We start from the raw sequence: 17,317 nt of genomic DNA, 5'->3' as shown, positions 1-17,317 counted from the left end.
TCTTAACCTGAAACTGTTCTTAACCTGAAGCACCACTTTAGCTAATGGGGCCTCCTGCTGCTGCCGTGCTGCCAGAGCACGATTTCTGTTCTCATCCTGAAGCAAAATTCTTAACCCGAGGTAATATTTCTGGGTTTGCGGAGTCTGTAACCTGAAGCGTCTGTAACCCGAGGTACCACTGTATTCGGTTTACGAACTCTGCAAAAACAGAAGTAGTGTTCTGGTTTAAGAACTTTACCTCGGTCTAAGAACGGAAGCCGAAAAGTGGAAGGGCACCAGCAGCAGGAGGCCTCATTAGGGAAAATGCACCTCCGTTTCAGAACGGATTTGGTTTAAGAATGGACTTCAGGAACGGATTAAGTTCGTAAACCGAGGTACCACTGTAATAAGTTAACTTTGACCTGAAAGAAACACATCTCCTGGCCCAACTTTGTTTTACCAACCTTTTTTCTCTGTAAATAAAACTTTTATTGTTTGATCAACCCCTGCCTGAGACTCCCGGGAATGAAGTCCCACCCCCCACGAGACCCCCAAAAGATAGCCTGCGGTAAAGTGTAGAAATTTGTTTAATCAGTGAGTCCACTATATTTAATTGGGGACACTTATTGGGGTGAGCCCATTTACATGTCTAAGGAGTTGGCCATTGTTATGTACTGAAGTTCTCACCCTGGGCAGCAGGGGGATACTGTAGATAGTTTTCACTCACGTCCACATTTGGCCCCTGGGCTCAGAGTTCCTCACCCCTGCTGTAAGGTAAACTATTGATTATCCCTCATATTGGAGGCTGAGAGAGAGCGGCTTGCCTAAGGCTTCTTAAGTGAGATGGTGGGACAAACTCTGAAGAACCCTTTGTTCGTATTTGAACTAGTCCTTTAAAGCTTTAAAGTTTCATTTTGGGTGCGGGACTGTGGCTCAGTGGGAGAGTGTTATGTACTGAAGTTCTCACCCTGGGCCAGCAGGGGAATACTGTAGATAGTTATGCAAATAAGGGATCAAAAGTGACGTTCAGAGATTGGATAGTTTTAGAAAATGGTTACTGTTGCGTTCTAGTGGAGCTCTATATAAGCAGGCTAGCTGAAGCCTTCAGTTCAGTTCTGTCCTGGCCTGTGAATAAACAAGAGCTGTTTGAAGAATTGCTGTGTCGTCTGATATGTTCACCCACAACTTAACAGCCATCAAAACTATAGCATTTGCAGTCGTACCCTGGAAGTCAAACGGAATCCATTCCGGAAGTCCGTTTGACTTCCAAAACGTTCAGAACCAAAGTGCGGCTTCGGATTGGCTGCAGGAAACTCCTGCAGCCAATCAGAAGCCACAGAAGCCCCGTCGGACGTTCGGCTTCCAAAAATAGTTTGCAAACCGGAACAGTCACTTCCGGGTTTGCGGCGTTCGGGAGCCAAAACATTCGAGAACTAAGCTGTTTGAAAACCAAGGTGTGACTATACGCAGCTTTGAACATCATGCCCATCCCTTCTCTCTCTCTTTCTCTCGCCCCAGTCCACCTCCGATACCTGCGGGCCGACGGGAAGGTGCATTCGGTGAACCTGCAGAACACCAACCTGGTCGACGGGCGCAGCCACACCGCCCTCCTGCGGATAAGCGGCCTGCAAGGTGGCCGCCTCTCGGTGGAGCTTTACGTGGACTGCAAGCTAGTGGACTCCAGCGCCGGGCAGCCCGAGATAGCACCCCTCGACCCGGAGCAGGTGGAGGCGGTGGAGGTTCGGACGGGACAGAAAGGCTACCTCCGCTCACAGGTAAGGGAGGAAAAGAAAAGCTGACATTCTGTCACCCTTTAGTGTGACCAAGGGAGTGCTTGATTGATTGGGTGGTTCACAGAAAAGATCACAATATACAAAAATAATATTAAAAACAATAACCCAATAACACACACCCATTATTATTAATTTTTACATAAATGGTGTTCGTTGTTGTACTGCTATAATATGCTGTTTGGGTAAGGTGACTAAAGCTCCAATTAAGGCTTAGAATAAAACCAAACACTTTTTACTTTAGATGTCATCAATACAGTGGCACCTCAGGTTACATATGCTTCAGGTTACATACGCTTAGGTTACAGACTCCGCTAACCCAGAAATAGTGCTTCAGGTTAAGAACTTTGCTTCAGGATGAGAACAGAAATCGTGCTCTAGCGGCGCGGCAGCAGCAGGAGGCCCCATTAGCTAAAATAGTGCTTCAGGTTAAGAACAGTTTCAGGTTAAGTACGGACCTCCAGAACGAATTAAGTACTTAACCTGAGGTACCACTGTATTATGATAGTTTGCCTTTTATATAATACACTGATTTCTCTGATCCTTTTCAATGTACAAATGGGATGGGAAGTGAAGGGCGGGGCTATGCAAATGAAAGGGAGGGGCAATACAGAAAGGGGCCATCTTGGTTTGCAAGATCTCTAGGGAGAGTGTGATGATCAGGGCTGACAACTTGGATTATAAAGAACCACTTGGGGAAATCTCTTTCTCGTCTGCTTTGTCAACCCACTACTTAATTGGGGGGGGGCAGCTAAGCCCCGCCACTCATAATCACATGACATGATGCACCATTAGAATGGTAATGTCCATCGACTTGGGGGGGGGCAGCCCCCTCAAATATTTTATTAGGCGTTGGCTCCTGTGGTGCCGATTTAATTCTCACCATGCCCATAGGATCTTTAAGAGCTGACCTTTCTGTTTCCTCCATAAGACAATGGCCGAAGCTTTTTATTACGTCATGAAGCTGATTTATGTTAACGAAGAAAATTTCAGCCTTCCTCTCTTACAGCACTCCCTCATTTTATTATTAGATTATTATTTTTTATTAAATTTGTATACCACCCTATACCTGTATATCTCAGGTCGGTTCACAGCATAAAATTACAATATAAAAACCACAAAGCACATAATAAAAACTAGAACAAAAACCAAGCCAATAATCCACCCCTCCCTTTCCACAACACATTTAAAAATGCATCTGATATTATCAGCCAAAGGCCTTGTTGTAGAGGAACATTTTCTCCTAATGGTGTATAATGAAGGCTCCAGGTGAGCCTCCCTGGAGAGATAATTCCACAAACGAGGAGCCATGGCAGAAAAGACCCGATCTTGTGTTGCAACCCTCCGTATCTCACATGGAGGAAACACACAAAGAAGGACCTCAGAAGAAGATCTCAGGGTCCAGGTTGGTTCATTTGGAGACAGTCCTTGAGGTATAGAGGTCCTGAGCCATTTATCTGTGCAGCAACCTTGTGAGGTAGGTTGGGTGAGATAAGTTGACTGGGAAAAGCCAGGCTTCCTCAACTTCGGCCCTCCAGATGTTTTGGGCCTACAAATCCCATGATCCCTAGCTAGTAGGACCAGTGGTCAGGGAGGATGGGAATGGGAGTCTCAAAACATCTGGAGGGCCGAGGTTGAGGAAGCCTGGGGCAAATCAGTATCTGGCCCTCTTAAGTCTTTCCCAAGCCATACCCCTGCACCCTCCTCTAATGTTTTTGCCAGGCTGGAATGTGTCCTTGAATTCCTCATGATGCCTCTAGCCTGCCCGGAAGAAGAATTTGAGAGGGGTGTTTGCAATAACCAGCCTACCGTACAAAGGGAGGGGCATTGCATTCATTGCCCCTCCCACTTTTGCTCCTGGCTCCACCCACCGCCTGCATGTGGCCCCTGGAAGGCGAATGTGGCCCTTGACCTTTACTAGTCTCACTTGCCCCCATTTAGGGGATTGCAACCTAGGCGTACTGACACTGCTCCTCACCTCCATTTCCATCTTAGGGTTTCTTGGAATCCCTGAAGCTGATCCTGGGAGGCTCAATGAGCCGCGTGGGAGCCTTAAGCGAATGCCCCTTCCAGGGGGATGAATCCATGCAGAACACAGGTAAGGATTTCTTCGGCTTTTTATTTGCTCGGCCAGAGCGGGATATTCCATTCACGTTCAGGATCTGGGCTCAGGGTCCTATGGTGCATTCCCACTATGGCCGCATTCACACAACACGTTTAAAGCTGTGTCAGACCGCTTTAACCCCAAAGGATTCTGGGAGCTGCCGTTTGTTCAGGGCGCTAAGAGTTGTAAGGAAACCCACCCCGAGCTACAATTCCCAGAGTGGTTTAAAAGTCAATCAAATCTCACAGAGAACTCTGGGAGTTGTAGTTTGGGGCCGGGAGGGCTAGGAGGGATTTCCTAACCATTTTCGGTATCTTTAACACACTACAGGTCCCATAATATTTTTGGGGAAGCCAGGGCTCCTTAAAGTGGGATGAGAGCATTTTAAATGGATGCTGTGAATGTGGCCTCTGAGTTACAGTGGAACCTCGATTGTCGAACATTTCGGAAGTCGAACAATTTGGAACCCAGAAGTGAATGCTTCCGTTTTCAAATGCGCCTCGGAAGTCGAAGCGTTTCTCCATTTTTTAAAAAGCAATTTGCCAACTGGCAATTGCACCTCGGTTGTTGAACATTTCGGAAGTCGAACAGTCTTCCAAAATGGATTACGTTCGACAATGGAGGATCCACTGTATTCTGATAGCAGAGGCCCACATACCCGTTTTGAGTCCACCAGCAACTGACAGTGCATTATTGAACTTCTTCAAGTCCTTACATAGCATCTTATTTCTGTTTTCTTTTCCTTTTCAGTATCCAACGTGATCAATTCCCTCTTTGGTGAGTCTGATGACTGCTCCTTTCTTACATCCCCCTCATTCATGTGTGCCTCAGAACAAATCTTGTCTTCTTAAGCACAAGTTTTTTCCTCAGTTGCAGAGCTTGTTGGGTGGTGAGGGCAATGATGTTCTTGCTTCAAGCATCTTAAATCTTAAGGCATGGGTAGGCAAACTAAGGCCAGGGGGCCGGATCCAGCCCAATCGCCTTCTCAATCCAGCCCGTGGACGGTCCGGGAATCAGCGTGTTTTTACATGAGTAGAATGTGTCCTTTTATTTAAAATGCATCTCTGGGTTATTTGTGGGGCATAGGAATTCGTTCTCCCTCCCCGCACAAAAAAATATAGTCCGGCCCCCCACAAGGTCTGAGGGATAGTGGACCGGCCCCCTGCTAAAAAAGTTTGCTGACCCCCTGTAAGGTGTTACTAGCAGTACATAAAGCCCTGAACAGCTTGGGACCAGTTTACCTGCGAGAGATATCTGTAATGGTTGTGAGGGGTTACTTGTGCGTAAATTGCCTTCGGTTTAGTTAGTTTGCTTGCCCAACCATGCTTAGGGTCAGAGCTTACCCTCCGTGACCTGTTAGTCACTTGCAGAATCCGTCAGTGGGCGTTTCTTGAACCTCTTCCAGCATAAAAGCTGTTTGACCCCGAGTCTCCTCCTATGTTCCCTGCATGGAACGCGTCTGCGCAAGTAAGGGGAAGGCAGGGGCGTGCCATCGCTCTCTCCACTAGTTTTGGGTGAAGGGTCTTGGAGCCCTGTCACCAATTCCTTCCTCTCCCTCTCTTCTCTATTGGTGTTATGCTGAATTCCTTCCCCCCTGCTGGTCCCCTCTCCGGCATCGCTGGGGAGCCCTGCCTCCGCTTCTCGCTCTGATGTCAGTTCCCTGACAATATCTTTCCCCCAAATATTCCCATTTGACAACTTTGATCTGTGGAACCGGTTCTGTTACACATGCCACATAATATTTATTCTGCATTTATAAGAGGTCAATCTTTTAGCTTGGCAGCACCTGAACTTTGGCAGCACCTGAACTGTTGACGTCAGGCAGACACCTTTCCAATACACTTTTCCATGCCTGCTAAAAATATCATTGTTTAGGCAAGCCTACCTAGACCTGTAGAACATCGGCATGTGTTTTGACCTGGCTTTTTAGCTTATCGACGGTCTTAATTATTTTTCAAATGTTTTAAACAGTTGCTTTCTCACTGATAATTTCAGCGTTTCTTTCAGCATTTGTAAAACACCTCCTGAGGTGGTTTTTCTTGTACATAAATAAATTTTCCATAAAAATAAATAAGTCAAGGCAATTGACTTTCCCCCATTGTTGTGACAGGGGAGCAAACCAGGGCCCTCGTGAAACAACTCACCCTTTTCAACCAGATCTTGATGGAACTTCAGGAGGATATGAGAGACCAGGTGAGAGGGGGACAATAAGTCCAGGTAAGGTCAACCTGGGGAGGGGTATACAACTTTGCAAAAAAAAAAAAAATCTCAACCACTTTCATGTCTGTATTTTCACCTTTTGAAATATGGCAACCCTACACTGAAAAACTTTTCTATTTGGTCAGAGTCAAAGAATGCATCTTTTCACAATAGCTACTGCTTTGTACTGAAGTTCTCACGCTGGGCCAGCAGGGGGATACTGTAGATAGTTTTCACTCAGGTCCGCATATGCAAATAAGGAATTGAAAGTGACGTTCAGTGATTGGATAGTTACAGAAAGTTGTTACTGTTGCTTTGTAGTTGAGCTCTATATAAGCAGGTTGGCTGAACCCTTCAGTTCAGTTCTGTTCTGGCCTGTGAATAAACAAGAACTGTCTGAAGAATCTCTGTGTTGTCTGATATGTTCACCTACAACTTAACAGCTACCCAATTTCTTATTTTTAACTTTTTAAATATATATTTTTTGTATTGTTTGGTTTGCTGCGCAGTTGTTGCAAACTACTCTGCTGCCCCATTTCCTTGTCCATCGCTCCAGCGCCCCATCTGCGGCGCACTCCATTGCACACACAGTGATGTGTCTCTGTTCTTTCCAGGTGAAGGAGATGTCTTTGATCCGGAACACCATCATGGAATGTCAGGTGTGCGGTGAGTGCCGAGGGAGGGGACTGGGTGGGAAAGACGGAATGACGTGAAATTGGGTTCTTTCCTGGACTGTGAGGCAAGCACCGTTCATGATTATACGTTGTGCTTTAAGTTATGTGAAATTCCCAGCACTAAATACTTAAAGAGACAGCTTGAGTCGATTGCCACATTTAGCAACATCGATAAAATCTATTAGCTGCTGCCTGGCTTGGACAAACTGGTTATATTTAACACAGTGAAGTTTGTGCTAAAAGCCTCTCAGCTCAGGAAAGCCCTAAAGTCCTGTCTGGCACACAGAGTTGTCCGCCATTTGTGTATATCTGTGAAGTGTTTTATAATGTTTTAAACATATGTGCTATAATCAGTGCTTCTTTCCCTAACAAAAATGTTTAGAGGTACTCTCATTTTGACTCAAGGAAATCACCATTTTATAGTTCAAATCGGGGGAAATGAATACAGTAAATGGACAAAAGTACAAAGATTCACAAAATGGTTAGAGCCATGCGTCCCCCCAGGAAAAAAAAAGCACTGGCTATAATATGTTTTTGAGATGTGTCTGTTTTTCTTTGCTCTTGGCTATAACCTGTAATTTGGTTGACCAATAAAATCTGATGATGATGATACACACGCAAGCTTGATTTTGTCAGTCATCCTAGCACAGCCTTCTGGGGTGGGTGGGTCACTTGCCCAATTATTATTATTATTATTATTATTATTATTATTATTATTATTATTATTACCACCATGCCCATCTGACTGGGTTGCCCCAGCCACTGTGGGCAGCTTCCAACATATATAAAAACATAATGAAACATCAAACATAAAAAAAAATCCCTATACAGGGCTGCCTTCAGATATTTTCTAAAGGTTGTTTATTTACTTATTTCCTTGGCTTGGGGGTTGAATAACACCATACCCTCCAACAATTCTCTGATGAAAATAGGGACGTCCTAGGGAAAAGCGGGACCTTCTGGGATCAAATCAGAAACCGGGACGGCTTCTGTAAATCCCGGACTGTCCCTGGAAAATAGGAGCACTTGGAGGGTCTCCAATAGGACTGGAATACGGGCCCAGAGCAAATGCCCAACCCTTGATGCAGGTTCTGGTTGTCAGCATCCTTCCCCTTATTATTCCTTTGCTCCAGTATTCAGTGACTTGACCCCTTGCTGCCATCATTTCCCTTCCTCCCCACGGCAGGCTTTCACGAACACCGCTCCCGCTGCAACCCAAATCCTTGCTTCAGCGGCGTCGACTGCATGGAGACCTACGAGTACCCGGGCTACCGTTGCGGACCTTGTCCGCCAGGCTTTGAAGGCAACGGCACCCACTGCGCCGACATCAACGAGGTAAGCACAGTGGTTTTAGCGTCATTCAGCTAGGAATTTGGCCGTCCTGAGGCTGAGGTTTAGTTGCCAGCCAGATTCATCATCCTCTGTGCTGGAGTCGACACAGTCGTGTTCAGATCTCGGTGACCTCGCAGATTCCAGCTCGATGCCAAATCAGATTTGTCATTCTTTGGCAAAGAGTTTTATTCCACCACAAACTCTTAGGCTGATTTACAGATGATCCTCGTTAATGGTCCCACCCTGCTTTCATAAGGTCAAGTGTTTCCTTTGTTCGGTTTCTTTACTTGGGCAATAACTCTGAACGATTTTTGCCTGCTGTTAACTCTTCTATTTTGTTGTTGTTGTTGAATAATCCCCTCCCATTTTTTTATTGGTTTTCCAAATTTATAATAAACACAAAAAGAAAACATACAACAAACAAACATATATCTTAACTGTTAGAATCCCACTTTAAATAACATTGTTAGGTGACTTGCTCAGATCCCCCCTAACTGTGTTTCCATAATACTCATTTTAGCGGTTTTCCAATATCCACTTTCAAATTAAATGAACTTGTTCCATTAACATCTTTCTTTCTTTTCATAATGCTCTCAATCCATAATGTTAAACAATCAATCTATTTTACTCCTAGGCCAATTTGGTACTTGCAAGTAGTTCTACTTAATTTATGTTTGAGTATCTAGCCAAATAGTCCTTAAATTTCTTCCATTCTTCTTGATGTTCCTCTTCCTTCCGATCGCGGATTCTTCCGGTCCGGTCAGCCAGCTCCAAAAAATCCATCATCTTCATCTGCCATTCCTTAATTTTTATTGGATTCCAAGAAAACAAAACAGAGGAACTTCTAGTAAACACACCTAACGGAATCTTGCTACCGACACAGCAATGTAAATCTTTATTACGGTCATAGACGCTACCAACACAGAGTCACAGCAAATGATGACATTATCTTGGAATAATTGCCAGTTTTGTGTGATTATTATGCATCAGTATAACCCGTCGAAAGCAAGTTGTGGGTATTGGAAGGGCCTGAGAATTTGAGAGTTTGTAAAACCTAATAAACAAAGTGATTATTTTAAAAAATGAGATAGGCAGGTAGCATGGCGTTGAGGGTTGGCGCCAATTTGAAGATGAAGGACTCACAACCGAGGTCTCCTGTTGTCCACAGTGTGCCCATGCCAACCCGTGTTTCCCTGGATCCAAATGTCTCAACACGGCACCTGGTTTCCGCTGCGAACCCTGCCCGCCCGGCTACAAGGGGAACCTCATATCTGGAGTAGGGGCAGACTATGCCAAAGCCAGCAAACAGGTGAGGGATTTTTTTGGGGGTGTGTTTCTTTTATATAAAACCAAGATTGCCCATGTGGTTATATTCCTTTGCCCCAGGCACATGGTAGAACTGGCACCATTACTGGTGTTGCATAATGCTCGTTCCCCATTTGTAAGAAACCAACCTTTTCGGGTAGCAGCATCTACACTTGGGAACTTCCTGTCCATTGACACCAAAGAGGGGCATTTGCCGCATTCTTTTCTGCTAAAAAAGTTTTGGCTTAGGGACTTGCCAATCAGAAGGTCGGTGGTTCGAATCCTCACGACGGGGTGAGCTCCCATTGCTTGGTCCCTGCTCCTGCCAACCTAGCAGTTCAAAAGCACGTCAAAGTGCAAGTAGATAAATAGGTACCGCTCTGGCGGGAAGGTAAATGGCATTTCCGTGCGCTGCTCTGGTTTGCCAGAAGCAGCTTAGTCATGCTGGCCACATGACCCAGAAGCTGTACGCTGGCTCCCTTGGCCAAGAAAGCGAGATGAGCACTGCAACTCCAGAGTCGGTCACGACTGGACCTAATGGTCAGGGGTCCCTTTACCTTTACCTTTTATCCAGACACATACAATGTTGTCACGTTTTTATTTATTGTTCATTTTAATTATCTTTCAAGTGCGTTTTCAGCTGTGTTTCAACGATCATTTTATTGTTTTATTCTTTTTGTAAACCACTCTGAGGTGTTTTCTTACATGTGCTGTTAGCTATTACGACCACAATCGATTTATCGACCACCTTCTAAGCCACCATCTCAAGGCGATTTCCACATAAGGCAATTTAAAACAGTTAAAAAGGCAAAAACAACAGACGCGTTTAAAATTGGACTAAAACCGTTGCAAGTGGATGCTTGTGGGCGATCGAGCGATATATAAATTCTGTGCAATAAATCAATAACAAATAGATGAATAAGCAAACGTTCCAATAAATAACAACTCGAGAGGGGTCTTTATTTCTTAATGTATTGCATTTATATATCAAAACAATCTCTCTCCTCTCTCCAGACTTGCACAGACATTGACGAATGCAACGATGGGAACAATGGCGGATGTGACCCCAATGCCATCTGCACCAATACAGTGGTGAGTCTGTCTAGGGTGAAGAAGTGGGGTCCTCCATGTGGGAACAGGGACTGAAGAGACTACGGTTACTTGCCCCGACTGCACTTATGCTACTGGGACCAGTTCAGGTTCTTGTATTGATTTGTAAGGCCCCAAACAATTAGGATCCACGATACCTCAAGGACCGCCTGATCCTTTATTTCCCTACCCAATCAGGGAGCTGTTTGGGGGAGCCACTGCTAGGGGTCCACCATGTTAGGGGTCTCCCATGCCTCGTATGAACGTCCACACGCTCCAACACTTTGAGGCCAAAACCTGGACGCTGTCTTCCCAGTTGCCACCTCCTCATGTTTTAATCACAAGAGCACGGCAGCCATTTTGGTTCTTGCGTTCTCGCACGATTTCATGCTGTGGTTTCCCCTCCTGAAAAAAAGCACTTTTGGGAGCACGCTGCCCCAAAATGCATGTTTTTGGGTGCCGCACGAAGGTTGTGGCCACACAAAAAGCATTTTTCTGGGGTTGGGGGAGGAATCGTGCCACAAAGTCACACGAGATCAAGGCAACCAAAATGGCCGCCATTCTCTCACGGTAAAAAAATGGGATGCCCCGGTTTTTCCGTGACACTTGGAGGCATGCACATCTTGTATCCACCAGATCTGTGCATTCAGGAGTGTGAGTCCGATTTTGTGCAGTTCCCTTCCAGCTGAAGTCAAACAAGCCCCTTCCCTGTTGAACTTCTGGCTGAGCAGGTCTTGTGAGGGGTGAGGCCAAGGGAGAGCCCTGAGAGCATCAGAGCCAACTCCTAGGGGCCGAGGTCCCTTCGCTCCCCCTCATAAAATATTTGAGGGGGCTGGGCCACCCCCAAAGTTGATGGGCATTGTTATTCAAATGGTGTGTGTGTGTGCCACATTGATTATGCAAATGGAGGGTTGCTGGAGGGGGGAGAGGCCACATTTGGCCCCTGGGCTCAGAGTTCCTCACCCCTGCTGTAGGGTAAACTATTGATTATCCCTCATATTGGAGGCTGAGAAAGAGTGGCTTGCCTAAGGCTGCTTAAGTGAGTTTGTGGGACTGGCTCTGAAGAACTCTTTGTTCCTGTTTGAACTACAGTGGTACCTTGGGTTAAGAACGTAATTCGTTCTGGAGGTCCGTTCTTAACCTGAAACTGTTCTTAACCTGAAGCACCACTTTAGCTAATGGGGCCTCCCGCTGCCACCGCGCCTCCGGAGCACAATTTCTGTTCTCATCCTGAAGCAAAGTTCTTAACCCGAGGTACTATTTCTGGGTTAGCGAAGTCTGTAATGTGAATCGTATGTAACCTGAAGCATCTGTAACCCGAGGTACCACTGTAGTCCTTTAAAACCATGAGGACTGGAATCTTGGTTTCCTTTTGGGTGCAGGGCCAGTCAGTGGGAGAGCAGCCTCCTTGCATGCAGAACAGGTCCCAGGTTCAATCCCCAACATATCCAGGTAGGGCTGGGGATATCTGCCCCTCTTGCTTGGAATCCTGGACAGCTGCTGCCAGTCAGTGTTGACACTACTGAGTTAGATGGACCAACAGCGTTCCACATTTCTGCAAAACACACAAAAAACCCATTTCCCTTTTGTTTTGTTTCCCTTGGTAGGGATCCTACAAATGTGGTCCTTGCAAGTCTGGTTTTGTGGGGAACCAGAATGGCAGCTGCACCCCACAGAAGACCTGCCAGAGCCCCAGCCACAACCCCTGCGACATCAACGGATACTGCCTCTTCGAACGCAACGGAGACGTTTCCTGCGCGGTGAGTCCTTTTGAGGCAAAATTGGGTCGCCATATTGTTGAGCTTTTTTTGCCAAATTTGAAAATGATGTTTTTGAGCTATCTCCAAAAACACATTTCTTGCGATTTCCCTGGACACGGCTTCCTAATGCAGTATTCTGCATATGGCAACTCTACATAAATTTAAAGAAAGATTACCAGATGTCCCCGGATTTACAAATCAGTCCCCATACAACAAAATCCATTGGAGTTGAAAAGTGTCCCCGGATTCATTGAAAAAAAATCTGGTAACCTTAATTTAAAGTGCTATGATGCTAGTTTAAATAGGCCTGGCTTCCCCCAAAGAATTCTGGGAAATGTAGTTCGTTACGTGAGCTGAGAGTTGTTAGGAGGTCCCTATTCCCCTTACAGAACTACAAATACCAGTGTTCCCTGAGAAGAAGAATTGTGTGTTAAACCACTCTGGGAATTGTAGCTCAGTGGAGGGAATAGGAGTCTCCCTACAACTCATAGCAACCTTAACAAACTACACCTCCCAGAATTCTCTGCGGGAAGCCATGGCAATTCAGAGGGTCATCCTAGAGCTTCAAATGTATGGTGTGGACTTGCAAGTTGCTCCTTCTTTCCACTGGCTCTGGCGCCACCTACTGTTGGCCTTCCAACTTGCCACCATTGCAAAGTGGCCGAGAGACTTCTCTCGCACAACACAAATCAATCTGCCTCCTTTTCCCCAGCTCTGCAGTGTCTTTTTTTTTTTTTTGAGTCGGAACTGATTCTGCGTTCGTACAAATTTCATTCTACACCTTGCAGTCATGGGCATCTACAGGGTTTCCTCCCCCCGGGGGGGGGGAGAGATGGGGTGTGTGGCAAAGTAAAAAACAGAAAAGGGGGAGCAGGCTAATTGTTTCTACCCCACCTCCAAATTAGAAGAGTCCATATATTTTATTTATCTACTTATTTACTGCAGTTATATCCCACCATTTCTCCATGGGGTTGAAGGGGGCAGGTATACTTCTGCTCCCCCTATTTATCTTCACAACAACCCTGTGAGGTAGGTTAGGCTGGGAGTGAGTAATGATGATGATAATGATAATTTATTTATACCCCACCCATCTGGGTGGCTTCCAACAGAATATTAAAATACAATAGTCTATTAAACATTAAAAGCTTCCCTAAACAGGGCTGCCTTCAGATGTCTTCGAAAAGTCTGGTAGTTGTTGTTCTCTTTGACATCTGATGGGAGGGCGTTCCACAGGGCAGGTGCCACTACCGAGAAGGCCCTCTGCCTGGTTCCCTGTAACTTGGCTTCTCGCAGTGAGGGAACCACCAGAAGGCTCTCGGCGCTGGACCTCAGTGTCCGGGTAGAACGATGGTGGAGACGCTCCTTCAGGTATACTGGACCGAGGCCGTTTAGGGCTTTAAAGGTCAGCACCAATACTTGGAATTGTGCTCGGAAACGTACTGGGAGCCAGTGTAGGTCTTTCAAGACCGGTGTTATGTGGTCTCCCAGTCACCAGTCTAGCTGCTCCTGGCTGCTCCCAGTCACCAGTCTAGCTGCTGCATTCTGGATTAGTTGTAGTTTCTGGGTCACCCAATGAGGTCACCCATATCCAATGAGCTTCATGACAAGGTAGGGGTTTCCCAGGTCCTAGTCCTGCACTCTAACCACTGCACCACACTGCCTTTCTGGCTTGTTGCTCAGGTTCTACAATTGCTAGAAGCTAGCTCTTCTTTTTAACGAAGGTTGAAATCGACAGATTATTATCATTCATATGAGGCAGCGGGGGGGGGGGGGAATGTCCCCATGCCCCCATATTGCAGATTGTCGGGGACATGGGGGCTGATACCTGCTGTTGCAAAAATATTGTTTCCTCTTTGCCTTCCCAGTGCAGTGTGGGTTGGGCCGGGAACGGCAATGTGTGCGGACGAGACACAGACATCGATGGCTACCCAGATGAGCCTTTGCCCTGCATTGATAACAACAAGCATTGCTCTAAGGTAAGATATGGTGGCAGCAGGAACAAAAGGGCCTATCGATGGCTACTAGCCACGTTGGCTATACTCTGCCTCCACAGTCTGAGAGAATAATGCTTCTGAATACCAGTTCCTGGAAACCACAGGAGGGGCAAATGCTGTTATATGTGTCTTAAAGTTAAAGGTAAAGGGACCCCTGAACATTAGGTCCAGTCGTGGCTGACTCTGGGGTTGCGGCGCTCATCTCGCTTTATTGGCCAAGGGAGCCGGCGTACAGCTTCCGGGCCATGTGGCCAGCAGGACTAAGCCGCTTCTGGCGAAGCAGAGCAGCGCACGGAAACGCTGTTTACCTTCCTGCTGGAGCGGTACCTGTTTATCTACTTGCACTTTGAGGTGCTTTCGAACTGCTAGGTTGACAGGAGCAGGGACCGAGCAACGGGAGCCCACCCCATTGCGGGGATTCAAACCGCCGACCTTCTGATTGGCAAGTCCTAGGCTTTGTGGTTTAACCCACAGTGCCACCCATGCCCCATATATATGTGTGTCTTATATATATATATTTAATCAAAGTATTTCTCTCCTGACATATCTTCCTATATACATAAAAATGTAAGCCTGTCGTCATGCAGCTGCTGTTGGAGAATTAAAACCCCATTTAAATCATCCCTTTGTTCAGAAACGTGAGGACTGAAATCATAGAATTATATTTTAAGGGAAAAGCTGTAGCTCAGAGGTAGAGTTTGTTCTCTGTGTGCAGGATGTGGCAGGTTTGTTCCCCGGCATCTCCACTGAGGACTGGGGAAAACGTATGTTGGAAACTCTGAACAGTCGCAGCCGGTTAGGGATTTCTTCTGACTTGCCCCACCCTCCACCTTGCCCCTTTTCACACAGGACAACTGCCGGCTTACGCCGAACTCGGGTCAAGAGGATGCCGACAACGATGGCATCGGGGACCAGTGTGACGATGATGCGGATGGCGACGGGATCAAGAACGTGGAGGTAAGCCCAAGCGCAACTTCCCACTCAGGCTGGATGTATCGGACAAGAGCGAGGGTAGGGGACCTTTTTTAGGCCAAGGGCCACATTATACTCGTGGGCAACCTCCCAGGGGCCGCTTACCAAGCTGGGTGCAGCCAGAGACACACTTCATCCTTCCATCTAGGGAAGCACAAGGTATTATCCCAGTCCAAGTACTTGTTCCGACTAGGTAGAACCACAGGGGATGGGCAGCTTTTAATGTTTAATAGACTATTGTATTTTAATATTTTGTTGGAAGCCTCCCAGAGGGGCTGGGGAAACCCAGCCAGATGGGCGGGGTATAAATAATAAATTATTATTATTATATTATAATTATTCTAGTGCAGAGGAAGGCTGGTGAAGGGTGTGGCCTGGGAAAAGGGGTGTGGCTGGGTCAGAGGACCATGGGTCAGATAGAGAAGGCATTTGGGCCCTTGGCCTGAGGCGTCCCATCCCTAGAAGCATTAAGGATATAGGCTCGAAGACCTTCTTATCCCATATACAACGCTCAACCTATTTCTAGCCCCTTTGCAAAGAACAGACCACACACTGCAAAGTATGTGTAAAACGCTTTACTTACAGATTCAAGGTCTCAGTCATGCTTTGTTCCATGCAGCAGCAAGGATAACGCAGGCAAAATGCTCTTGGGTAGAAAATGCAGAATATAGTTTCAAAGACATGTTGCAAACGCGGGAGCGAGCTCACACATGTCTGTCTTGGTAGATTGCACAATGAGAGATAGAGAGAGAGAGAGGAAGTAGAAAGTCTCCGTCTCCAGAGGAGTCTATCTAGCAATGCAACTCTGTGGTTGTTTACCCACTTCATGCACTAACTAACAGCTGCGCACAGTTATGTTTGACTGCAACCTCCCACAAAAGGAACATCATGAAACGGGGCAGAAGAACCAGCATTGCAATCAGGAAGGCTAAGGCAATATTCCCCATGTCTGAATTCACCTTTTTCTCTCTCTTGTGCCCTGGTCATAGGACAACTGCCGTCTCTTCCCCAATAAAGACCAGCAGAATTCAGACACGGATTCCTTTGGGGATGCTTGTGATAACTGCCCCAACGTACCCAACAACGACCAGAAGGACACAGACGGCAACGGGGAAGGGGACGCTTGCGACAATGACATTGACGGCGACGGTGAGTGGAAGGGTCAAATCGTGGTAGAGTTCGTATGGCTGGCTTTGTCATACAGGTGGAGCCAGCACCCAGCAAAGACGGATGAGTCTTCTTTCCATACCATGCCCATTTTTGCATGAATTCAGTCATAGTTCTGTCCTGTTTTCTGAGGTTTAAGAAATATGGAAGCCCTCCCCAAAAGGGGAAATAACATTTATTTCCTTCAGGTCTTTGTACGCCACCCTTTAGCCCAAAAAGGATCTCCTAAAGTGGTGTCCAAAGATCAATATTAAGATTGCAATCTAAGAAAACGCACAGCACGTGAGGAAAAGGGAATGGGAGGGAGGAGGAAAGGCCAAGCCCAGGCACAGGTTTTTCAGGTTATGGTTTTTATAACACATTTAATATGTCTGAGCTGAGAAAACAAATTTAACAACCGGTACAGAAGCATGACGACACACGCTCTAAGGATGTTTGGTTTTTTTTAATAATAATTAAAAAAGCTATTGGGAAGCAATTCAACTTAATTAATTGTACCCTGGAGAGCTGCTGCCTATCAGTGTAGACAATACTAAGCTAGATGGACTCGGTTTAAGGCACGTTCCTGTGCTCCTATGAAACAGCCCCTTTCCCCCTCTCCTCTTCCGTAGGAATTCCCAATGGGCTTGACAATTGCCCCAAAGTGCCCAACCCGCTGCAGACGGATCGCGACGAAGACGGCGTGGGAGACGCCTGTGACAGTTGTCCTGAGATCAGTAACCCTACTCAGGTATGAGCGTTGTAACATCCTACATTTCCCGGGATCCTCAGGCAGTGGTGTCCAAACTATTTTCAAAGATGGCCAGATTTGATGGTGAAGGGCTGTGAGGGCCAACCAAATGGCCGACCAAAGTTGTTAACCTTTTTTTAGGATTGAAGTTGTTGAGGTTGTTTTTTTTAGGCAGGCTGGATTGGGCACCCTAAACGGACTTTGGACATGCCTGCAGTTTAG

At 46.4% G+C, this 17,317-nt stretch overlaps 1 protein-coding gene across 2 annotated transcripts in view; it reads left to right on the top strand.

Annotated features, from left to right (window-relative positions):
- THBS3 (thrombospondin 3) overlaps positions 1-17,317 on the top strand; it is a 49,890-nt gene that overhangs the window by 19,612 nt on the left and 12,961 nt on the right. For both annotated transcript variants that reach the window (XM_081891387.1, XM_081891386.1), the window contains exons 3-15: positions 1,498-1,754; positions 3,765-3,867; positions 4,624-4,650; positions 5,984-6,066; positions 6,687-6,738; positions 7,933-8,081; positions 9,247-9,387; positions 10,398-10,475; positions 12,080-12,232; positions 14,098-14,208; positions 15,076-15,183; positions 16,188-16,347; positions 16,977-17,095. In XM_081891387.1, coding sequence (XP_081747513.1) covers positions 1,498-1,754; positions 3,765-3,867; positions 4,624-4,650; positions 5,984-6,066; positions 6,687-6,738; positions 7,933-8,081; positions 9,247-9,387; positions 10,398-10,475; positions 12,080-12,232; positions 14,098-14,208; positions 15,076-15,183; positions 16,188-16,347; positions 16,977-17,095 — 1,541 coding nt within the window. The remainder of the gene's footprint in view (positions 1-1,497; positions 1,755-3,764; positions 3,868-4,623; positions 4,651-5,983; positions 6,067-6,686; positions 6,739-7,932; positions 8,082-9,246; positions 9,388-10,397; positions 10,476-12,079; positions 12,233-14,097; positions 14,209-15,075; positions 15,184-16,187; positions 16,348-16,976; positions 17,096-17,317) is intronic.

This window comes from Podarcis melisellensis (genome assembly GCF_964234715.1).
Source record: "Podarcis melisellensis genome assembly, chromosome: 16".
NCBI lineage: Eukaryota > Metazoa > Chordata > Lepidosauria > Squamata > Lacertidae > Podarcis > Podarcis melisellensis.
Note: the sequence above shows the minus strand (reverse complement) of the source record. Positions and strands in the feature narration are given on the sequence as shown.